This window comes from Thamnophis elegans, chromosome 9 (genome assembly GCF_009769535.1).
Source record: "Thamnophis elegans isolate rThaEle1 chromosome 9, rThaEle1.pri, whole genome shotgun sequence".
NCBI lineage: Eukaryota > Metazoa > Chordata > Lepidosauria > Squamata > Colubridae > Thamnophis > Thamnophis elegans.
Genome location: NC_045549.1, coordinates 66,312,702 through 66,338,442, shown reverse-complemented (window position 1 = coordinate 66,338,442; position 25,741 = coordinate 66,312,702). Strand labels below are relative to the sequence as shown.

Here is a 25,741-nt window from a genome sequence, read left to right as displayed (position 1 = left end):
ACGGCATTCTGTGTGATAGTCTGTGTTAATATTCTGTATGAACACTGTCAAAGCAACCAGAATTGCGATAAATACAGTGGTGTTTCATTCATTTCAAGAGCAATGGAGAGAACACACAGCCTCGAGGGCAGTGGTGGGTTCCGTACCCCAGTGCAGGGGGCCAGGTATCCTAGATGAGCACGCCCGCTGCACACGCTTGCACACAACATTGCCGTGCGACAACTGCCCGGCAGAGGTCGCGCAGGTGCTGCATGCTGTGCGCAATGGGCTGGTCGCATTATTAAACAGCCATGGAACGCGGGTGGGCGGGTGGCACCAATTGAGCCACCGTACTGGTACAGTGGCCACTTCTCCCGGTTACTTCCTGTACAGCCGTACCAGGCCATACCGCCCAGAACCCACCACTGCCCGAAGGGTGCCTATGTTAATTGCCCAGGTACTAGATGTAATTTTTCCTAGATTCACCCATGGAGATTTTCAGTCATTCACATCATGGTTGTCTCACAGGTGCTTTTTTCAAGAGGCAACTGGACTGGTTTTTCTTTGAAGACGTTTCACTTCTCGTCCAAGAAGCTTCTTTATACTCCTTGCAGACAGCTGGTCATTTTCATTCTTTTTAGAGAGTCAGTTGAAGCTACTTGACCCTCCACATCCATTTGCACCACTCAGGTGACCCTGAGGACACAGATAAAACTCCCAAGCGGTCTCAACTGACACTGAAAGGATGCAAATGACCAGCCGTCTGCAAGGAGTCCAAATCCTTCCATTCCCCACCATCCACTCAGAGCAGAAGAAGCTTCTTGGATGAGAAGCGAAACGTCTTCGAGGAAAAACAAAGGAAGTCCAGTTGCCTCTTGACAAAAAGCACTTTTGGGACATTTTTTTATCTGTATAGTCAGATTTGGCCCAGGTTGGTATTTTAGGAAAGAAACACGCTCAACTCTTTTCTGTAGCAAAAAAGGGTTACTTTTACTAAAAGCCAAGCGGTCACAGCTGCAAAGCCAAATCTAAAAGTTTGTGTGTGGAGATTCCCTACTTAACTTTCCCTTTTTCCCTCCCACCGCTCTGTTATCTCCCCACTGTCCAGTTCAGTGGTGGGATTCAGCCGGTTCGCACCTATTTGGGAGAACCGGTTGTCAACTTATAAAGCCCTTCATGGTATTGGACCTGGGTACTTGAGAGACCGCCTTCTGCCAATTACCTCCCAAAGACCCATTAGATCTCACAGGGTTGGCCTCCTCCGGGTTCCGTCTACCAGCCAATGCCATCTGGCTACTACCCGGGGGAGGGCCTTCTCTGTGGCAGCGCCAGCCCTTTGGAACGAACTCCCCGCAGAGATTCGGACCCTCACCTCTCTCCAGGCCTTCCGAAAAGCCGTTAAAACCTGGCTGTGTCGGCAGGCCTGGGGTTGATGAGTTCCCTTCCCCTCTCGATTGTGTGTCTGTTGGCTATTTTAAATGCTTGTATTTGTAATTCTTGTGTTTCCTTTCCCCTCTTGGGTTTGTGAGCCGCCCTGAGTCCCGCTGGGAATAGGGCGGCATATAAATAAAACGAAACCTGAAACCTGAAACTTTCTCAGCAGTTCGGAGAACCGGTTGTTGGAAGAAATCTCCTCCCCCCCCCTTCACTTTACAGGGCTAATCCTGTAAGGAAGGCAGGAAGGAAGGAACATTCTGGTGGTGTTTCTAGCCTAATTTTTATTGCGCTACTTACAGAAACTGCCTCTCCGGTTAACCCTTATCACATTGTCACAGCTAAGGCAAAGCGCCCATCAACCTGAGTGACGTTGAGTTGGCCACACCCACCCAGTCACATGACCACCAAGCCCTCCCTATCCAGTTGGTCATCAGGGCAGAGAACCGGTTGTTAAATTATTTGAATCCCACCACTGGTCCAGTTATATTTGAAGAAGATGTTTTGTTAAGTGTTAATGGAACGGTTGGATAGATGGACAGACATTGCATTCCATTCAGGGGTGGGCTTCAACATTTTTAGCAAGGGGTTCTCTGCCCGGTTGCTGGGTGGGTGTGGCCATGGTGGGCGTGGCCTAGTTGGCCTCCTGCACCATAGCAGAAGGGGGCGTTTTTGCTCGCCCCGAGTTCCAGAGGCTTTTGTTGAGCCTCTGGGAGGGCAAAAATGGCCTCCCAAAACTCCAGAGGCCCTTCCCGAACTTTTGGTAGGCCCAAGTCTCTGTGTGCGCCCTGCACTTACCTGCATCCAAGACAGGCTGCGTGGGGACGCCTGGGAGGGGTGGGGTGGGCAGGACCAGCCAGGAGTGGGATTTGGGGGGTTCTCTGAACTGCACAGAATCTTAGCTAGAGGTTCTCCTGAACTCCTGCAAACCCTTAGCAGCCCATCCCTGATTCCATTCCCAGGTTCTTGGTCTTGGGATGGCTTAAGACGCCACAAAGATCGCTTTTGGGTTCTCCCTTGTCCTCCCATTGCTCCCTCCCTCTACTCTTGGTGTATCTGAGTTGGGGGAGGTAGCAGCAGATGGTGGTGATCTCCTCTCAAACCTACGGAAGGACACATTCAGATCGTCTGCCAGTTGACGGTTCTCTTCAATAAGGGAGAGAGGTCTACCAATGAGGTTCTTCAGCCTTCCCTTCACATTAGCTCATTGTTGTTTTTTTTCTTTTTATGAAAAAGTAGAAGGCACCATTCGTATCCTTGGATGCTGCCGCCAATGTTTGCACTATTTACACAGGAAGCCCACATAAAAGGATGTGCTAAACAATATCCCAAAAATAAAAAGTGTGACTCCTCCCTTTATATACACAGCAGGAAAGAAAGCCGGCACTCGAACAAGAGATGGTAAACACAGATATCTAAACTTATAGGATGCCAGCTTGGATATACTCAATATTAGCAGCACTTGGGCTAAACACAAGCTATTGATCAGTCCCTAATTGGATGGCAAATTGTTATAAATTGGGGATGAGGCTGGCAAATAAGGGACCAAATTTCCTAAATTGGCAACAAGCTGTCACTCTGATCATGTCATAACCATCGGATGCCAGAGTGAGGGAGAATTGAATGAACCGTCTAGAACCATGATGGCGAACCTATGGCACTCGTGCCACAGGTGGCACACGGGGCCATTTTTGGGGGCATGGGAGGCGTTGCCCTGTCAGCTCCAGCGCGCATGTGCTTGCTGAACAGCTAATTTCTGCCTTCATTTTTGGCCGTTTTTCGCTCTCCGGAGGCTTCAGAAAGCTTCCTTGAAGACTCTTGAGGGCGAAAAATGGCCCAACACGGAAACTGGAAGTCGGAAAATAGGCAATTTCTGGTCTCTGGGGGGCTGTGTGGGGCAGCGGGGTGGGGCACATGCACATGTGCAGGGGACATGCTGCAGGGGGGCATTGTTATGGGGGTGGGCACGCGAGCACGCCGATAGCGAGCACTAAAAAGGTTTGCCATCACTGGTCCAGAACTTCAGCAAATAACAGTCACCAAATCCTAAGCCTAATTTCTTTATCCTAATTGTACTTCTCTACAGAAAAAATGGCTGGGGCATAATAAAATTCTTCCTTTTTATTTTCTATTTTAACTATTTTGTGTTTCTGTTCACATCCTCAAGATAGACATGCATCATGGGAGGAAATTAATACAATACATTAAAAACCAAGAATAACCACCTGCTTTCCTTACCTGCAAGTAATCTGTAACGTGTCATTTGCAGCTATCGTAATCATATGTTTTTGGATACTAAGAGACGGTGGATCCGAAGAACTAAATGAACCTGTAAAATACAAATATATATAAATTGTTGTTAGTTAGTTGTTGTTAGTTGCAAAGTCGTGTCCGACCCATCTCAACCCTGTCCTCTACCATCCTCTGCAGTCCATTGAAGCTCATGCTACTGCTTCAGTGACTCCATCCAGCCACCTCATTCTCTGTTGAAGAGCCAAGGTGGTGCAGTGGTTAAATGCAGCACTGCAGGCTACTGCTAGATCAGCAGTTCAGCGGTTCAAATCCCACCGGCTCAGGGTTGACTCAGCCTTCCATCCTTCCGAGGTGGGTAAAATGAGGACCCAGATTGTTGGGGGCAATATGCTGACTCTCTGTAAACCGCTTAGAGAGGGCTGAAAGCCCTATGAAGCGGTATATAAGTCTACTGCTATTGCTATTGCTATTGTTGTCCCCTTCTTCTTTTGCCCTCCATCGTTCCCAGCATTAGGCTCCTCTCCAGGGAGTCCTTCCTTCTCATTAGGTGGCCAAAGTACTTGAGTTTCATCTTCAGGATCTGGCCTTCTAAAGAGCAGTCAGGGTTGATCTCCTCTAGGACTGACCGGTTGGATCGCCTTGCAGTCCAAGGGACTCGCAGGAGTCTTCTCCAGCACCAGAGTTCAAAGGCCTCCATTCTTTGGCGCTCAGCCTTTCTTATGGTCCAACTTTCACAGCCAATCATTGCAACTGGGGAAACCATTTCCTTGACTATACACACTTTTGTTGGCAGGGTGATGTCTCTGCTTTTTAGTATGCTGTCTAGATGTCACACACACACACACACACACACACACACACTTATCAGTAATTGAATACATAAAATTGCATGGACTCCAAACGATGGGAAAATACGTAACAATAGGATACAATTAATTTTGAGCTGTATTTTTAGTGTTTTAACCGGCAATCTAGACCAGTGTTTTAACTCCCAGAATTCCCCAACTCATCATGCTGGCTTGAGTAATTCTGGGAGTTTTAGTCTGTGCATCTTAAACTTACCAAAGGTTGAGAAACATGCCCTCAACTAAGATACGGATTAAACTCTAGCGATTCCTTATTTATAAACTAAAGCACAATTGAAACCTGAGGGGTTTTTCCCCCCCTTGGGATTAATGGAAAGGCATCTAGAAAAAGTCATGAGATTATTATATGCTCAAAAGTGGAAAGATTTAATACAAGCCACCCTGGGGGAAATGAAGATGATGGAACTTGAAATGATGGCTAAATTAACTTCTTCTTTGCTTAGAGAAAAGACCTGGATATACATGTACAGCTGGCTAGAAATCTCTTTTTCAATGAAACAGAAATCAATGCACTTAGGATTTGTGATTCCCGTGATTTTTTTTTAAAGAAAGGATGATAGAAAAAAAGGAAGCTTTTTTTGTAACCATAGAGTAAGAGATAACTTTGCAAAGGAAATTGGAAACACCTTTTTTTCTGTTTCTTTTTTAATCTTTTGTTTCTGCATGCTTGTTTTTTTCTTTTCTCTCTTTTTCTCTTTATTTTATTATTTTTAATGTATTTAAAAATTGATTATACACACGCACACATACTCCCATACTTATATCTCTTAGACTGCATGCTTTTAATCAGGGGGTCAGCAAACTGCGGCTCTGGAGCCGCATGTGGTCCTTTCTTTCCTCTGCTGCGGCTCCGTCACCGGTCGGCACCACAATTTTGAGAAGAGCTTCCAGTTGGGTAGGGGGAGAGAAGCACAGTGCACCAGGAGAAGACTCTATGGCAAGGGGAGGGTTTTCCAGTTGTCTCCACAATTAATAGCGCTTCCGGTTATGACAGGTAGAGGAAAAAGTACGCCTTACTAGGAGGAAACATTATGGTGGGGGAACTGAACTTCCAGACAGCTCCAGAATTGAACAGTTTCTGGTTAGGACCTTTGTGGCTCCCGATGTTTTCTTTTCTGTGGGAAACAAGTCCAAATGGCTCTTTGAGTGTTTAAGTTTGCCGACCCCTGCTTTTAACGAATGCATCTTTCAAAATTATAAAACTGCATACAAAATTCATAGGTTTGGGTAAGTGCCCTACAAAGCTAGGTGGGGGGGATTCTTGCTTTTTTACTGCAGCAATGGATTGCAATCAAAAATCTGAAGGCATGGGAAGTTGTTGTGGATTAGACTTAATAGACTAATTTCTCTACCTATAGCAATAGGAATAGCAATAGCAGTTAGACTTATATACTGCTTCATAGGGCTTTCTGCCCTCTCTAAGCGGTTTACAGAGTCAGCATATTGCCCCCAAGAATTCAAAACAAAAGAGATAGCTTATCACATGTTTTGGTTTCACAATAGAAGAATTTTACTCCTTCATTAACTTTGCTTATTTGGAAGTTAAATGGTGATGAATCTGTTGAACGGTCTTGTTACAATGTTTACTCACTGAAACTTTTGCCAAGCCTTAAACTTCAAAATAAAAGCCTCTTTACTTAAAGCTGCATATTTAGGCAATAGAGTTTTATTAACTGCAGGCAGACAAATTTTGAAATGGCCTCAAAACCAAATATTAACTTGAAGTCGTCACCCTCTACTTCCAGGGGCACATCCTCAGTGCCTGGTACAAAGCTGCAGCCTCCGCTTCCTACGCCCCCTGCTGGGGATGTGTTAACGAAAGAATTTTTTCTGAGTAATCTAAGCGAGGCTCTTAATGCACAGACAATTAAAATGGAAGATAAATTTAGAGATAATAGAGAGGAGAGAAAAGAGGAAATAAAAGAAATGAAAGAAGAAATTAAAAGTGAAATTAAAAGTGAAATAAAAGGACTTAAACAGGAGTTGTATGAGAAATTTGAGGCTAAGGTTGATAAAATTAGAGACGACATGCTGAGTCTTGTAACTGTATTAACAGAACATATTTCTGGAGTGGAAGATACTCTAGAGGTTCTTAATGATGCCAATGCTAACTTGACATTGAAAACAGAGGTGGTGGAACAAAAAGTGGAAAATGCTGAAAAAGAAATTATTATGATACAGTACCGACAAATGGAGTTCGCATTAAGAGTAAGGGGGCTGCGTGAGGAGAAACAGGAGAACCTGAAACAGATCCTATCGGAAGCTTTTGACCGCCTGATGGGAAGACCAGGGACCAACCAAGGCTGGCAAATTGACAAAGCTTACCGCGTTAACTCCTGGCTGGCAAAGCAGAAGCAGCTTCCTCGAGACATCGTTATATATTTTACTACAAGAGAGTTCAGAAATATGGTACTGCAAGAGTCTTATAACACTAAGCTTCAAATTGGCGGTCAAGACCTGGCTGTTTTGAAAGAGATACCACCTCAAATGTTAAGAGCCAGAAGAGACTACGCTTTTTTGGTCGAAGAACTCAGAAATCGTCAGATACAGTATAGATGGGATGCACCATTTGGCATCATATTTACATTTGATAAGCAAAGGTACCGCCTCAACTCTGTATGGAAAGCCCGAGATTTTTATTATAATATATTGAAGGCCGGACACCCTGCACCATCTGGACCTAGAGAAAGACCACAAGAAGGACAGGATAGACAGCAAACTACACAACCACCAGACAAGATGGAGCATCTCTCTTCTCTAGAAGTGCAAGGTGCTATGGAACCAAGACCTAGCCGCATGACTACTAGACGTATGGAGAAACAAGCTAAGAGGCAACAGCATCAACAATCATCGGCCATCGATCAAGGAACTACAACAACAAATCTGGAAGCAGTGGGAGGAGCTAGACCTAAGGTTAAACAGGCCGTGCAGGAAGCTCTAAAAATGCTTCAACCAACCAAAGATGACAACTAAGATTTTAACATGGAATGTCAACGGACTGAACTCTCCACAGAAGAGGAAGAAAATATTTCATTATCTTAAACAGTTTAAGAACGATGTAATTTGTTTGCAAGAAACTCATATCAAGTCAACTGATCAAAAATATTTGATCAACTCAAAACTTGGTCAACATTTTGCAGCTTCTGCTATGGAAAAGAAGAATGGTATAGTTGTATACTTAAGAAAAGATATGAAAGCTGAATTAATAGAAGCAGATCCCTTCGGAAGATATATTGCTTTAGACTTAATCTTAGAAGGGAAAAAGACATTACTTTTGGGAATTTATGCTCCCAATCAACAGCAAGATAGATTCTATAGAAATCTTCATGCTAAATTAGTACAGTGGGACTATAGTTCCTGTATACTATTGGGTGACTGGAATGGAGTGATAGACACTAAGAGAGATAAGAAGATTTCCCGCCTAAATACCAAGATGCGAGCAAAGTTACCCAAATCTTTCTTTGACATTATGGATGATTTTGAATTGAGAGATATCTGGCGAGAAAGAAATGCAGAGGAATATGACTTCACTTTCTTCTCGGACAGGCATCAATCCCTTTCAAGGATCGATTTTATTCTAACCACTAATGATTTGCTTTCTAGGGTCAAGAAAACAAAGATTGCAGCTAGAGTCCTTTCGGACCATAACCCAGTTTGGATGGAGTTGGGAAGGGTAGTGCAGGCAAGAAGGTTTTGGAGACTGAATGAAAATTTATTTAGATATGAAAACTATATTAATGATTGTAAAAAATTACTATCTGAATATTTTGTTTTGAATATGAATAAGGGTACATCTATGGAATTTGTATGGGATGCAAGCAAAGCGTATATGAGAGGAGTTTTGATGAATATAAATAAAACACATAGAAATAAGCAAGGGCTAAAACGAACAGAACTGGAAGAGGAAATTAAGAGAAAAGAGCTGGAGTTAACAAGGAAATCAGACGATACAAAGGTTAAGGAAGCTATTAACATATTAAAATCTCAATTTGACATGTTGATCTCTGACCAGGTAGCTACTAATTTATTATATGCAAAACACAATACTTTTTGTAATGCAAACAAACCTGGCAGATGGTTAGCTTATCAGATTAGGAAAAAAAGGAAAACTCGAAATATATCTAAACTGATTTACAGAGGGAAGGAGGTGTTCCAACAGGAAGAGATTCAAAAGGCTTTCTGGGAATTTTTTACAGAACTGTATAAAGGGGATAAAATTAATGGTTTAGACATAGACAAATATTTAGACAAGGAGAAAATACCTTCAGTTAGAGAAGAACACAGGCAAAAATTGAATCAACCAATAACCTCGGGGGAAATCCTGCAGGTAATTAAGCAATTAAAGCCAGGGAAAGCACCAGGTACAGATGGCTTGACAGCGGTTTACTACAAAAACTTACAGTTAGAAATGGTAGAACCTCTTAGAGAATTATTTAATATGATTCAAACGGAAGGTAAAGTCCCTCCATCTTGGAAGACAGCGTTTATATCTTTGATACCCAAAGAAGATCAAGATACTACTCAACCCAAAAATTATAGACCCATTTCATTACTGAATGTAGATTATAAAATTTTTACTAAAATATTAGCAAATAGGTTAATGTTGGTCATTCAACAATTGATACATACGGACCAAACAGGTTTTATACAAGGGAGACAGATGAAAAGTAATGTCAGATTAATTATTAATGCATTAGAATATTTGGGAAAGAACAACCAGATCCCTGCTGCGTTTATATTTTTGGATGCTGAGAAGGCCTTTGATCGAGTTAACTGGCAATTTCTGCTGAAGATATTGCAAAAAATGCAGATAGGAGATAATTTTTTACAGTCAATTAAAGCAATATACCAACAGCAAACAGCACAAATCATAGTCAATGGAAGTTTAACAGACTCTTTTCAAATTGGAAAAGGTACAAGACAGGGTTGTCCTTTGTCCCCATTATTGTTTATTATAACTTTGGAAGTATTGTTGAATAAAATACGGGGCTTGGATGGTTTAAAAGGGATCAAGATTAGGCAGCAAGAATATAGAGTCCGCGCTTTTGCGGATGATTTGGTCATAATATTGGAACAACCGCAGGAATCCAGTATGGTTTTAATGAATACGATTAATCAATATGGTCAAGTGTCTGGCTTTAAAATAAACTTAGGAAAAACCAAAATATTAGCTATAAATATGAATATTAAACAAAAGGAAGAATTAGGAGTGATGCTAGGATGTGAGGTAGTTAAAAAAGTCAAATATCTTGGAGTTAACATTTTAACTTCAAATGGGAAATTATATAAGCATAATTATGAACCACTTTGGCATAGCATACAGACAGAGATGAAAAAATGGGAGAAATTGCACTTATCTTTGCTGGGCAGGATAGCGGCAGTGAAAATGAACATTTTACCAAAATTTTTATTTCTTTTCCAAATGTTACCTATACTTAAAAAAGATGCGAACCTTTTAGAATGGCAGAAGGGTATCAACAAATTTGTGTGGGCAGGAAAGAAGCCGAGGGTAAAGATGAAAATAATGCAAGATGTACGCGAGAGAGGAGGATTGAAACTACCTAATTTAAAACTATATTATGATGCAGTGGCATTATCTGTAATTAGTGATTGGATTCATTTAACCAATGATAGAATATTGAACATTGAGGGACACGATCTGGTATTTGGTTGGCATGCTTACCTGTTATTCAACAAAAAATTGGATAAGAACTTTAAAAGTCATATTTTGAGAAATGCTTTATTGCGGGTTTGGAAGAAATACCAATATAAATTAAATGACAAGATACCCATGTGGGCAATTCCTAGACATGCAATTGAAAATATGAATACAGCACAAAAACAGGACAGATTTACTTACAGACAGCTTCTTACCTCGGAAAGGGGGGTATTACAATTAAAATCTTTAGAGGTATTAAAAGAGGAGAAGGTAGTTCAAACATGGTTCCAGTATGGGCAATTACAGGCTAGGTGGAAAATAGATCAAAAAATTGGCTTTATTCAAGTTGAGGATAATCTGTTTAAACAAATAAGAGATCAAAGCTTAATGCATATAAAGAGGATATATAATGTATTAATACAGATGGATTCGGAAACAGAATTAGTTAAAGATTGTATGATAAAATGGGCTCAAAATATTGAGGAACCAATAATGTTGGATACATGGGAAAGAATTTGGGTAAGAAATGTGAAATTTACACAAGCTCAAAATCTGAGAGAAAATTTTTACAAGATGTTTTATAGATGGCATTTAGATCCTAAAAAGTTGGCTTCTATGTATCCGAATGTACAGCCTAAATGTTGGAGGTGTGGTTCTCTCGATGCTACATATTATCATATATGGTGGACCTGCCAAAAGGTTAAGGCATTTTGGATAAAAATATGGTGGGTCATGCAAAATGTTTTTAAAAAAAGGATAAAGTTTATTCCTCAGTTATTTTTACTAGGTATATGTACTGATTTTACAGTGGTAGAGACCAATTTGATTCTGCACCTGATAACTGCAGCAAGACTGTTGGTGGCGCAATATTGGAAGAAGGAAGACTTGCCTACAATCCAAGAATGGACATTGAAAGTAACAAACTTAGCTGAAATGGCTAAAATATCGGCATATCTCAAAGATCATTCAAATGAGAGATATAAACGAGACTGGAAAAAATGGATTGACTATATACAAAATAAATACGGGACTAAGAAATTCCAGTTAGCCTATGCTTAAGATCAGAAATGATTTAAACTGTTAAAAGTTAGTTCAGTAAGAAGAAGCTAAGTTCAATTTAGAATGTCATTAATTTCTTTATTTCTTTTTTCTCAATAGATTTTAGACTGTGTTAGTTAAAAATCCATACCGTGTACGGGTTCTGGGAAGTCGGGGGGGGAAGGAGGAGGGGGGATGGGGGGGTGGAGGGAGGGAGGGGTACACACAACAAAAAAAATTGTATTTCAATGTCTTAATGATTGACAAATGATGACATATTTGTGTTTGTTTTTTTTAAAGAAAAATAAAAAAGTTCTCTTAAAAAAAAAAAAAAAAAAAAGCTAGGTGGGGGGGATTCTTGCTTTTTTACTGCAGCAATGGATTGCAATCAAAAATCTGAAGGCATGGGAAGTTGTTGTGGATTAGACTTAATAGACTAATTTCTCTACCTATAGCAATAGGAATAGCAATAGCAGTTAGACTTATATACTGCTTCATAGGGCTTTCTGCCCTCTCTAAGCGGTTTACAGAGTCAGCATATTGCCCCCAACAATCCGGGTCCTCATTTTACCCACCTCGGAAGGATGGAAGGCTGAGTCAACCTTGAGCCGGAGAGATTTGAACAGCCGAACTGCAGAACTGCAGTCAGCTGAAGTAGCCTGCAGTGCTGCATTTAACCACTGCGCCACCTCAGCTCAACCTAACCTGTTGTCTAATTTAAGCCAGCAAATAGATTTAGGAGGATGCTAACCAGAGGTGGGTTCTGACTTCTGCCACAACTGACTTGCTCAGGGATGCGCCCCATGCGTGCATGCTTGATGTGTGCTATGCATGCATGAACAGCACTGAAAAATGCTTTGGCGCATGCGCAAAAACAAAATACAAATGGCATCACCATCGGTGCCACCGATAGAACCGGTTCGTGGGCGTGGCAGACCAGGTTATTACCTACTTAGCCGAACCAGGCCAAACCTCTAATTAATAGCATCCAAGGGGAAAAAGGCGATTTGTCCATTGAAAGGGTTAAATTGGGAAGCATGAAACATCAGACTGAAATTCACGAGTGCTATCATAACAGGAAGAATGGGCAGATGTTCAGGCACTAGCAACTCAACTCTACAATTCATACGGCTGGGGTGGAGTTCCTGTTTGGTTGCACTTCTAACTTCAAGGTCCAGCGAAAGGATATGCGCATTGAAATACGGTGAACTCGGTTTTAATAATGATCTCATTTTTCTCAGGCGTGACTTCAACGTCCCCGTCGTTTAAACAGAAAACCATAATTTGCTCCCTGATCAAATTAATTAAATTTGCTTGGAAGGCTTCCAAATAACGTGTCCGTCTAAGGTCGGGCTATTGAAATGAAAGCAGCTAGTCCGTAAGGAAAGAACTTTGCAAGAAAGCATGAAACAATTGGATCACTATGGATCAGTATAACCAATTTCATTGTACTTATTTTGTACAGTGACAATAAAGACTCTAACTACCAAAACATTTATTCTTTTTTTTCATTCAAATGTTCGCTGTGCAACTTCAGACGCATAGTTGTGCTTTTGAGTTTTAGTTGTTGTTTTTTTCTTCTTTTACAATGTCTGGTGTGGTTTTTCTTTGTCTCGTCTTTGTCTTTTCTATTTACCATATTTTTCGGACTATAGGATGCACTGGAGTATAAGACCCATCAAGGTTTTGAAGAGGCAAAGTTTTTTTAAAAAAAGTTTTTGCACTCTGCAAACCTCCCCAAAACGGCCCATTTTTTGCGAAAACAGGCCCATTTATTTTTCAAAAAAAAGGGCATGTATAGCCTTTAGGAGGCTTGTAGAGAGCTCCTGGGTTGGTGTGGTAGCCAAAAATGAGCAAAAAACAGCCCGTTTTTTTGCAAAAATGGGCTTGTTTTTGTCAAAAAATGGCATGGATAACCTTTAGGAGGCTTGTAGAGTGCTCCTGGGGGCTAGGGGGGCAAAATTGAATGAAAAATGGCCCATTTTTTGCTCATTTCTGCCCTCCCCAGCCCCCAGGAGCTCTCTGAAAGCCTTCTAAAAGCTATGCACAGCCATTTTGGTGAAGGGGCAGGGTTTGGGGAGGCAAAAAATGCTGTATTCAGTGTATGACGCATCCAGATTTTCAGCCTCTTTTTTGAGGGGAAAAGGGTGCTTCTTATACTCCAAAAAATACGGTAACTTAAGAAAAGGGAATATGCTCTACAGCAGCATTTCCCAGAGGGCGCATGGGGTTAGTTAAAAAGGAAGCATCACAATGCAAGGCCCACCCCATTTGCCTTGTTTGTTTGATGCCAAGGCACATGCAAAAGAGGCGAGGCTGGCATCATACTCCTCCATCCACCACCTATCCATCACATAGCAGTGAGAGGGATCTTGGAGCCTTAGTGGAAAACCAATTAAATATGAGCCAACTGTGTGCAGCAGCAGCCAAAAAAGCCAATGCAATCCTAAGTTGCATTAACAGAAGGATGCAATCAAGATCATGTATAGTACTAATACCAATCCATAAAGCCTTAGTAAGACCACACCTAGAATATTGCATCCAGCTTTGGTCATCACACTATAAAAAAGATGTTGAGACTCTAGAAAAAGTGCAGAGAAGAGCAACCAAGATGATGAGGGGACTGGAGGCTAAAACATACGATGAACAGTTGCAGGAACTGGGCATGGCTAATCTAGTGAAGAGAAGGACCAGGGGAGACATGATAACAGTCTTCCAATAATTGAGGGGCTGCCACAGAGAGGAGGGGGTCAAGCAATTATCCAAAGCACCCAAAGGCCAGATAATGAGTGGAAACTGATCAAGGAGAGATTCAACCTGGAAATAAGGAGAAATTTTCTGATAGTGAGAACACTCAACCAAGGGAACAGAAGTTGCCTTCAGAAGTTGTGGGAGATTCATCACCTGAAGCCTTCAAGAAGAGACTCTTCTCTTCAGACTTAAAAGAGAGACAATTTTCCCACATCCCATTACAACACTGTAATGACTGCGTTCTGAAATAAATTCATTCGGAGTGATCGTTTTTTTTTTAATTTCCTTTATTTTGAAGACATTTCATAATTAAGGAAACTGTATCGACTGATATTTTTAGATGTTGTTATAAAGTTATTCTCTCAGAGAGACAGACAGATGCTGCTGCCTGGATTGTTATGTGTCCATCAGCAGTTTCATGAAACTTTCTCAGCTACCGTTGCCATTACAGATGACAATAAGAGGAGTTTTGACCTAGTTCTGTTGTTCCTATTGTATTTCCTTTTTCGTCACCCAAGTGCCTAGAGTTATAAAAGGCTCACAATGAAGCCTGTTGGTATAAAGATATTTTAAGTGGTGCAAAAACAGCCTTGCCCAGATATGTGAAGAGTTTGCAGATTGCTGGGTTGAGCAAAGAGAGATCATATAGTAAGTGTTCTGTTGAACTGATCACTCAGTTTTGAGTGGAATCCGGGTAACTCATAGCATCTAAGCCAGTGTTTCTCAACCTTGGCAACTTGAAGACGTCTGGACTTCAACTCCCAGAATTCCCCAGCCAGCAAATGCTGGCTGGGGAATTCTGGGAGTTGAAGTCCGGATGTCTTCAAGTTGCCAAGGTTGAGAAACACTGATCTAAGCAAACAAATCTGTTGGAAAAACCTATATAGAGTCAAAACCAGTTGGGATGGAATGAGGGATCACTGAAACATTCCAATTTCCAAGGCTTGACTAGAGAATTAAAAAAAATTCAGAGAAAAAAGCAATGGCCAACCAGTTTTGTATTGTTCTAAAGAAAACCATGTTGGCAAGTCCATAAAAAAGGCTTGCCCAATGTGGCTCAGGAAATTTTTCTCTTCAACATGAGTGCCAGAAAGTATTAAGATACAAGTATATGGTTAAAAATGAGACATAGAGGGGGAAAAATAGTTAGGACATGATAGCGAAGAAAAGGGAATCGGAAAGGATAAGCATAAAATTGTAACCAGGTTTGGGGGACTTTTGTGGCCCAGCAGGAGCCGTTGGAGCTGCCACCAGACTCCGACAGCGGGGGGGCCTATGAGTCGGCTCTGGAGGATGTGGAGGACCCTGGACAGGGTTCCGACTCCGAGCAGGGCATAGAGAGGCTGGTTGGCCACCAGGAGGCGCCTGAGTGGGGAGGAGACAAGGGAGAGTTATCCGGACGCCAGCAGTGAGTTGTTCCTGGATGCCCGGCACCAAAGAGCTAATAGGCGTCAGGAACAGTTGCGCAAGTACAGGAGATAATTGCACTCAGCTGGTGGTCATTAGGCTCCTCTCCAGACTATAATAAGGACTGCTTGTGCACACGCCCCTCTTGCAGAAGTCAATGCATTGACTAAAAGTTGGAGAACTTTTGTAACTACCTTGGCAAGCTGGATTGCTGCCAAGGTTTGTCTGAGTTGCTGCCAAGGTCCTTATCTGTTTGTTATGCTTGGCTTTCAGCCACCAAGGTTTTGGTTTCTTGCTATTAAAGTACATTCCAGTTAAGCTTGTCTGGGCATTTGTTACTGGACAGAGGAGGGGGTCAGAACAGGGGACTATCACCCCAAAAATACACCAGTTGAGAGTTGAAAAGAGATAACCACAACAGAAAAGGAAAGGAAGAGAGAAGAGAGGAAAGGGGAGAGAAGGAAGAAAGAGGAAAGGAGAGGAAGGATGGAAGGGATAGAAAGAGAAAGAGAGAGGGTAGGAGGGGGAAGAGAGGAGTAGAGGAGAGGAAAGGGAAGAGGGAAAGGGAAAGGAGAGGAGGAAGGAAGGAAGTAGAGGGCGAAAAGAAGGAAAAATAGAGTGGTAATAACATAAAATAGGTTTATGGGATGGTAAGCAAAGCAACCCAGAATGTATATTTTAACCTTTTATATGGAAAAATAAATATTTAAAAGTGTTAAAGATAAACAAGAATAATAACTATGTGAATGTATATCTGTAACTGTATGTAAGAGAATAAAAATAAAAAACATTTTATAAAACAAAACATGAGCTCCACTCAAGTTAAGTGACCTGGCAGAAGGAGGGAGTGGGTTTAAGAATATTTGGCAGCAAATGTTGGAAATGTAACCAAAAACAAGCACATTTTATCATATGCGACGGACTTGTGTAAAAGCAAAAGAAAATGGGCAAAAATACACAGGTGGAAAGAAAAGGTAATAGGGAAACATATAGATTTTAAACCTGAACTGTTTTTATTAGACATAATACCAGAAAAAACTTGATAAGCAAAGTCTATATTTAATATTGCATGTCTTAACAGCAGCAAGGATTATATTCGCGCAATATTGGAAAAAGGAAGAAACACCACGAGACGAAGAGATAATTAGGAAAAGATTAGATTGTGCAGAAATGGATAGACTTACATTGAACAGAAAGAAGACAGAATGTTATCAAACATGGAACTTATTTTAGCAGTGGTTGGAAAAAAGGAGTAGTGGTTAAGAATGTAATCTGTATTGTTAAGCAAATTCAATATCCAGACAACATGATGTTTATTATGCACTAACAAATGTAAACAACAGAATGTTAATAAAATTTATCAATTAAAAAATATTTTGCAGCACCCAACTTCCTTTTCTATAGGGAAGCTCTGGGAGAAAATGTTCTGGATATATTTTTCTCCCATAGCTATTGGTCGCTTATGACCAATTTCAAAGTTGGTCACATTCCAATCAGTTTTTTGAGAAGTTATCTTGCTGACTCAAAGAGATTCCTAAGCACCATTGTGTAATTTCTTTCCAACATTTTCCTTAAGTTGAAAAGAGTTACAAAAGGTTTCAATTTGTTTTTCAGGCAAGGGCTTAATTCTGGAACTACCATAATCATCATTTCCACTCGTGCTAAATGGATTCCTGTCACAAATGTTCTTTGGAAGCAAACATCCAACCATTTATTATTAAATGCCCCAAGAGACATATTTCTTCTTCTTCGAGAGTTTCTGGGCTATTTGAAACACGTAGAGTAATTTAAAATAATCTATCCTGGGCTGAATATTCTTGGCTTTTATTTATCTCAGTCTACCGTCCAAGATATGCGTGTTCCATAACAAGCCCCAATGAACTCAACATGTTTATGCATCAGTCCAAATCCCACTGAGAATCCATCATAAGTAATTATGAGCCATTCCTATACATGAACCTGTGCATGTCTTATTTATTTCACTATGCTGGTTTATGACCGCGGTAACGATTTGATCTGATTGATTTTAATGGGGCTCAAGTGCAGATGCCATCTCTATATATTTCTCTATATATATTTTTAACAGAATTGTCTGTCATTACAAGTGAATTTTTGGTGGGGCTTTAGCCTAGTAATAAACAAAGAAGCCTACATTCTCCATTATTCATCTCAAGAAAATTTGGAAACAGAAAACAGAATAACAGAGTTGGAAGGGACCTTGGAGGTCTTCTAGTCCAACCTCCTGCTTAGGCAGGGAAACCCTACACAAGCATTCATTGAGTCTCTACCCCAACGGTGCATTTTTCAAGCGTGGCCCGACAAAACCGCGCTTGTCAAAATAGCGGCTAGAAAACCGTGTCGCTAAAGCCGTGACGTCATCACCGTGACGTCATCACCGCGGCGACAACAGCGCAGCGACAGAAGGGCGCTTTAAAACAGCGTGGCGGAAGAAAGCCGATTTAAATTAAGGTAAGGGTTAGGATTAGGGTTAGGTTTAGGGTTAGGTTTAGGGTTAGGGTTAGGGTTAGGTTTACGGTTAGGTTTACGGTTAGGTTTACGGTTAGGTTTACGGTTAGGTTTAGGGTGCTGAGTGCTTCGGAAGGCACGGATTTGCCCTCCGCGGTTATGTCATCACTCTAGGGTCGCCTTTTTCCTTAGCGCTTCGGACGGCGCGGATTTGCCCTCCGCACTTATGTCGGCGCAGATAAGGGCTTCGCGGTTTTGTCGGTGAACCTTTTTCAAGAGGCAACTGGATTTTCCTTGCTTTTCCTTGAAGATATTTCGCTTCTCATCCAAGAACTGAAGAAGCTTCTTGGATGAGAAGTGAAATGTCTTCAAGGAAAAACCATGAAAGTCTAGTTGCCCCTTGAAAAATGCACCGTTGGGACAACTGTGGTCTGTATGGCTGAGAATCTCCAAAGACATTTTGAGTCTCTACCTATCAAGCTAACAAAACGTATCTTTCCTACATAACTGCTTGCTGTACAATGCATAGAAAGCACCTGAGACAATCTTTGGTCCTTCACATTCTTGGCAACATCAAAGTTTTGCTATTTCCATACAATTCCACTCTTTCCTTACCCTGAATTGACAATAACATACCTACACCCACACAAACACTCACACAAATATATACACAGCAGGGGTGGGTTTCTCGCCCCGTTCCAACCGGTTTGGTTGGAACGGGGCGGGCAGCGTCCTCGTGCACGCGCGCAGTGCACGCATACTAGCGTCTGTGTGATGCTCCAGCTGCTCCTGGAGGATCGCGCAGGCGCTGTATGCGTCCCGCACACGCGTGGAAGCGCAGAACTCATCAAAACCGGGTAAGAAACGCGGGCTGGCGGGCGGGCGCTTCACCGTTCCCGGAAGTTACTTACTTCCGGGTTCGCCGACCAACCGGTTCGCAGGGACCGCCGCGAACCGGTTGAAACCCACCCCTGATACACAGACAAAAATATGTTGATATCAATAAATGTTGATTGGTTGATTGAGTTTATTGTAGCTATTTATATAAGGCCAATTAGTGGGCATGAAATCCTCTTATCTTCACTACCGGTTTGGTAGCTGAAGCGTGCACCTCTGGGCATGCACGGAACCTCCTGTGCATGCGCAGAAGGTCCGTGATGATGTCAGGGTGGGTGGTTGGGCCATCGCCACTACTAGTTTGTCCGAACCGCTGCAAATTGGCAGAATACTACCTTGGCCAATTAGTAACCTTTCTGTGATAGAAAGAATCAAGTAGTCTTTAAAAAAAAGTGGCTGGAGGGTCATTCATCCTTCCCTGTGCTAATTTTTTTCATTCTCTTTACCTCCCCGAATAGAAAAATAGTGCTGACACCTGCCAACGAGATACAGCTAAGCCCTTGGCTCCTTTTCGCCTGTGGCATGATCCAGATTTCACTTTGATTTTAATGACTGGTAGCTTATGATATTGGCCTTTCTTTAGCTGGAAATGAAGAATATGGATAGTGAAAATATTAGAATGTGCAGAAATGAACAGATCAACGCTGGCGATTAAGGAGGAAGAAGAAACGGAATACTATATGATATGGGAATTATTTTTATCAATGGTTAGAGCATTAAAATGGAAGCTGGAAATAAAAGGATATTGAAGAAGAGTAGAAAATATGTTAAGATAGAGATGTAAACAATATGATAATTGTTACTATTATGATGAGGAGGATTATTATCAGAGGTGATATTCAGCAGGTTCTGACCAGTTCTGGAGAACCAGTAGCGGAAATTTTAAGTAGTTTGGAGAACCGGTAAATACCACCTCTGACTAACCCTGCCCCCATCTATTCTCTGGCTCCTGAGTCTTCCTGGCTAGATTGCTAACCTCCTACTTATTTCACCTAAATGATCCTTTCCTTGGCTTCACTTCACTGAGCCAAGGTGGCGCAGTGGTTAGGGTGCAGTACCAAATATAAGCTAGCCATACCAAATATAAGCTAGCCATACCAAATATAACAAAGGCAACAGTAAAAATATTGGGTTTCTGTCGTGATGGACTCTTGTGACGAGCCGATTGACAGATGATGGAAGCAGTTAGCTTCCTCCCATAATTGGGGCTTACCAGGGGTTGTAAAAAATCATATATATATATATGTTATATTTGTGCTGATAAATAAATAAAGGGAGACTAGTATAGATCTATTTCAAGCTATTTAGCTCTCATCAGCTAGCCATACCCTTGCTGGGAATCGAACCAAGGGTATGGCTAGCTGATGAGAGCTAAATAGCTTGAAATAGATCTATACTAGTCTCCCTTTATTTATTTATCAGCACAAATATAACAAATGTAACAAAAAGAGCCACAGTGGTGCAGTGGTTAGAATGCAGTGCTGCAGGCTGCTTCTGCCGACTGCCTGCAATTTGGCAGTTCAAATCTCACCAGGCTCAAGCGTGACTCATCCTTCCATCCTTCCGAGGTGGGTAAAATGGGGACCCAAATTGTTGGGGGCAAGAGGCTGACTCTGTAAACTCTGCAAACTGCTTAGAGAGGGTTGTAAAGCACTGTGAAGCGGGGTATAAGTCTAAGTGCTATTGCTATATGAGATTTGGGACAACAATATTTGGCCTAAAAGACTATTAGCTGTACTTCCATTTGCAAAATAACCAGCAATGGGTTCGCATTTGGTGCAACCTCACTCCCATTGCTACAGACCTTCATAAAATCTGCAAATGAGCATTGTCAACCTTTTTACTTTTGTGCAAGGAAGAGATTAAATCCCCCCCCCCCCGGGATTACAATCCAGAATTTTTACACTTTCCTTTCGTTAACTCCGAAGTGAACATCTTTTTTCCTTACTCCTTCCATCTATGGGCTAGTCTAGTGACGAGAAGGAGCAGGGGAGACATGATAGCAGTCTTTGAAGGGCTGCCACAGAGAGGAGGATGGGGGTCAAGCTATTTTCCAAAGCACCCAAAGGCCAGACAAAGGAATAATGGATGGAAACTGATCAAGAAGAGATTCAACCTGGAAATAAGGAGGATCTTTCTGACAGTGAGGACAATCAACCCATGGAGCAGAAGTTGCCTTCCGAAGTTGTGGAATATATTTCCCCACCCCACTCCTTTTATCACTGGAGGCTTTCAAGAAGAGACTGGACTGCCATTTGTCAGAAATGATGTAGAATGTCCTGCTTTTTGGGTGGGGGGTTAGACTAGATGGCCTATAAGGACCCTTCCAACTCTGTTAATCTGTAATCTGTGCATCTGGCTGTGGAGGACATAGCTCAGGAAACGATGTGGGATTTTTCAGCACCAGCTAGTCTGGTTTCCTGCAGGTGAGAAATATTTTCCTTGTTTCCTCCATTAACAAGGAAAGAGGTCAGCCTCAAAAGAGATCCTGGCGAGAATCACAAACTAAAAACTTTTGAAATGCCATACCTAGAGGAAGCTTTGCCGGCCTGGCAGGTCTCTTGCCCAGTGCTTCCCTCCCTGTAGTATTTCTGATATCTACAAATCCTGACTTTTGGCATTATTCTAGGATTATGTGTGTTACACACCAACGTGTGTCCAAAAATCCAAAAAAGAGGGCCATTCCTCGTAACTTGTTTCTCCCACTAGAACAGGACAGGGCCAACATGTTAGCACAGGTAGTCCTCGATTTACAGCAGATCAGTGACCGTTCAAAGTTACAACGGCAATGAAAAAACATGACCATTTTTCACAGTTACAACCTTTGGGATCACAGTTCAGACCCTCGGCAACCGATTCATACTTATGACCGTTGCTGAGTCCCGAGGTCCCCTTTGGAGACCTTCTGACAATCGAAGTCAAAGGGGAAGCCAGACTCACTTAACAATGGGCGACCAACTTAACAACGGCAGTGACTCGCTTAACAACCGCGGCCAGGAAGGTTGTAAAACGGGGCAAAACTCCGCTTAAGAAATGCCTCCCTTAACAACTGAAATTTCGGGCTGTATTTATTTTCGCACCAGAGAAGTAAAAGGCTTTTTGCAACCCAAGGAGAATACCAAAAAGTGGCCCATAAGAGATTCAGGGTGGATCTTGAGGCCAACCAACTCACAAGCAGGAGTGGACTGCTGGGAGTTCGGGAGAATCTGTAGCTAAGATTCTGTGCATTTCGGAGATTCCCCCAAATCCCACTCCTGGCTGGCCCCACCCACCCTGCTCACCTCACCCCGGAGTCTCCACGCGGCCCGTTTTGGCTGCAGGGAAGTGCAGGGTGCACGCAGAGCAGTGATTGGTTCCTACCGGTTTTCATTGCACAAATGTAATCTTTTTTTCATTTTTTAACTTGGTGCATGCGCAGACCTATTTATGTGCAAATGTGCACACATTTGCGCGCACACCGAGCCAGCAGTAATGGCAGCAGCCACCCACCCCTGGCTCAGAGGCTCGGGGAGGGTGAAAAACGGGCCTACCGGAAGTTCAGGATGGGCGGAAATGGGCCTGTTTCTGGCCTACAAAGGGTCTCTGAAGCCCAGGGAGGGCAAAAACAACCCCCCTCCCATCATAGTGCAGGAGGCCAATAGGCCACACCCATCCCGCAACCGGGCAGAGAACGCAATGCTAAAATCTTTGAAGCTCACCCCTTCTCCTAAACCAGTGGTTCCCAAACTTGGCAACTTTAAGACTTGTGGACTTCAACTCCCAGAATTCTCCAGCCAGCAGAGCTGCCAAGTTTGGGAACCACTGTCCTAAACACACCTCTTCCCTTCTTGAGCAATTTATATATGCTGACAAATGACGCAGTTATAAACGCTCGTTTTATTCCTGTGACCGTTATAAGTTGAATATTTCTTCCAAATGAAACAGTGCAAACAGTGGAAATCTACCAATGGGCATTGCACTGCTGGGTTCCTCTGACAGCACCAGGGACAATTCGGAGGCATTGGGGGAAAAATGCTAGAGTTAATAACGTTTGTATCCCGACTGTTAAGAACGGTGACTTAAATGTTAATTACCTGCCAAGCAGGGAATGAATCTCAGGCTCCTTTACGCTGTTGGGGGGGGGAGTTACATTTCCCTTTTCTGTTCCCAATAACACAACAATTATTTATTCAATTTATGTCCTAGATTTATATCTCACCTCTTCTTCAGAGCGGCTCTTGTACCCCCCACTACAACAACCCTGTGCGGTAGACAGGCTGAGGGAGATACTCCTCCAAACTCAGTCAGTTTCCAAACTATCGGGGGAATCCGAACTCGGCTCGCCAAGCATAAAGCCCAACAACTTAATCCCTCAGGACAACAGGGTCCATAATTCACATCATTTCACCTCCCCACCCATAATCCTGCCCCAGTGGAAAATATAGACCGCCGTAGTGTTTTCTTTGCCCCTGCATCCCCAACCTGGTGCCCTCCAGGTGCGGGAGAGTAGTGGCCAGCTAGTTGCTGAGCCTCCCTGTCCCTTTAGAGTGAGGTAGTCCTCTTCTTACGACCGCAACTGAGCCCCAAATTTCTCTTGCTAAGTGAGACATGGGCTAAGCAAGTTTTAACCCCATTTTGCAAACTGTCTCGCTGAGGTCGTTATGCGAATCGCTGCAGATGTGAAGTTAGCAACGTGGTTGTTAAGCGAATCGGGCTTCCCCATTGACTTTGCTTGTCAGAAGGTTGCAAAGGGGGGATCGCATGACCAGGGGAGACCGTCAACGTCATAAGTATGAGTCAACGGCCAAGCGTCTGGACGTTAATGGCGTGACCAGGGGGGATGCTGCAATGGTCATCAGCGTGAAAAGCAAGCAGAAGCCTTTTTTTCCCCCCAGTGCCGTTATAACTTGGGTCGGTCACTAAGCAAATTGTTGTAAGCCAAAGGACTTAGCTGTGATTTATTTACCTAGCTAGCAAATTCATATAGAAGGCTATTTCACAAGGGGTGAACTCTTGGAGGTGTAAAAGCATAATGACAATGAAGACAGCGTCGCCATTAATAAAATTAAAGTTTTTAAAAAAAAAAAAAACAGAGAAGGCCCAAGAGTGCGGGAGGATCTCCAATCGCTCTCCCGGTGGACGTCAGGCGATCCACTGCCGGAATCCCGCTCTTGAACAGCCTACTCCAGCCCAACCCAGCCGGATAGAACCGATCCCTGGATCCAGTTATGGAGAGCCTATTCCAATCCAGCCCACCCGATTGATCCGATCCCTGGATCCAACTATGGAGAGCCTATTCCCACCCAACCCAGCCGGATAGATCCGATCCCTGGATCCAGCTATGGAGACCCTATTCCAATTCAGCCCACCCGATTGATCTGATCCCTGGATCCAGTTATGGAGAGCCTATTCCCACCCAACCCAGCCGGATAGATCTGATCCCTCGATCCAGCTATGGAGACCCTATTCCCCCCAACCCAGCCAGATCGATCCGATCCCTGGATCCAGTTATGAAGCGCCTATTCCCACCCAACCCAGCCGGATAGATCCGATCCCTCGATCCAGCTATGGAGAGCTTATTCCCTCCCAGCCCAGCCAGATCGACCCGATCCCTGGGTCCAGCGGGACAGAACGGACCGACCCTTCCCGGTGGTTTCCCTAGCTTGACACCGCACCTTCCCCGGACCCCGATCGCCGTCCCCGCGGGCGCCCCTTACCCGAATCCCCCAGGCAGGGCTCGGCAGCGAAGCACAGCGCCAGAAACAGCCCGGCTCCCGCCGTCAACTTCATGGCGTTTCGGCTCTCAAGGGACGGGACGAGCCTTCCAGCCGAATCTCCCGTGGCGGGAGGCGGAGGATCGGATGCCAAGGAGCGCTGAGCTCTCGGGCGACGCGCTCCTCCTTCCAGCGGCCGGCCGGGGAGCGTTTGATGGAGCGAAGCCTCGGCCGAGCGCTTCTTGTTTCGGAAGAGGGAGGAGCTTGACGGCGAAGCCCCGCCCCCGGCCCCCTTCCCCAAATCGTCTGTGGGGAGTGGGGGGGGGGGGTACCTGAAGTCCCGACATCTCATATCTTTCCCAACAGATGCTCCAACTACTTTCTTGAGGTCGGAGGGCGTTCTGATCCTCTCCAGACACAGAGATTAACAGAGTTGGAAGGGACCTTGTAGGTCATCTAGTCCAACCCCCCCCCCCGCGCCCAAGCAGGAGACCCTACACCGTTTCTGACAGACGGCAGTCCAATTTCTTTTAACAGATTAACAGAGTTGCATGGCACCTTTATAGGTCATCTAGTCCATCACCCCCCTCAAACAGAAGACTCTGCACCATTTCAGTCCAGTCTCTTCTTGAAAGCCTCCAGTGATGAAGCTTAAGGAGTGGGGTGGGGAAACATAGGTGGATGAAATGAAGACAGATTGAGGCAATTGAGTTTTGTCTGAAGCCTGAGAACTCCATGACAGTTAAGTCTATTTTTTTAGAATGGAATAGGAGCTGGAAGGGACCCTGGAGGTCTTCTAGTCAAGCCCCCTGCTTAAGCAGAAGAACCTATATCATTTCGGATAACCGACTATCTAGTCTCTTCTTAAAAACCCAATTTATTTAGTGACCATTCAAAGTTACAACAGTACTGGGGGGCAAACGTGACTTGGGACCATTTTTTTCACACTTAATGACCATTCCAGAATCACCATGGTTGATTGGGTGATTTACATTTGGATATCTCAGTCACTAATTCATATTTTATGATGTTATAGGATCATCTTTTGCCGTTATAGGTTGCATTATAGGATCATCTTTTGCCATTTTCTGATGAGCAAAGTCAAAGTCAAGATTCGGTTAATGACCGTGTTACTCACTTAATGACTGCTGTGATTCGCTTAATTAACAATAGCAAGAAAAGTCGTAGAATAAGGCAAAACTCAATACATTTCTCACTTAGCAACATAAATTCTGGGCTCACTTGTGGCTTGTCTTATAGGAAAGACAAAAGGTTAGCTAAGGGAATATCTCCTTAGA

The 25,741-nt window shown here is 43.1% G+C and overlaps 1 protein-coding gene across 1 annotated transcript in view; it reads right to left on the bottom strand.

Moving 5' to 3' along the window:
* The window catches only part of KDR (kinase insert domain receptor), an 87,360-nt gene extending 62,720 nt beyond the window's left edge, over positions 1-24,640 (bottom strand). The window contains exons 1-2 of the mRNA XM_032224580.1: positions 24,447-24,640; positions 3,652-3,742 (exon numbers count right to left, since the gene is read on the bottom strand). Of these exons, the coding sequence (XP_032080471.1) occupies positions 3,652-3,742; positions 24,447-24,519 (164 nt within the window). The 5' untranslated portion in view covers positions 24,520-24,640. The remainder of the gene's footprint in view (positions 1-3,651; positions 3,743-24,446) is intronic.
* Between the last annotated feature and the right edge of the window lie 1,101 nt (positions 24,641-25,741).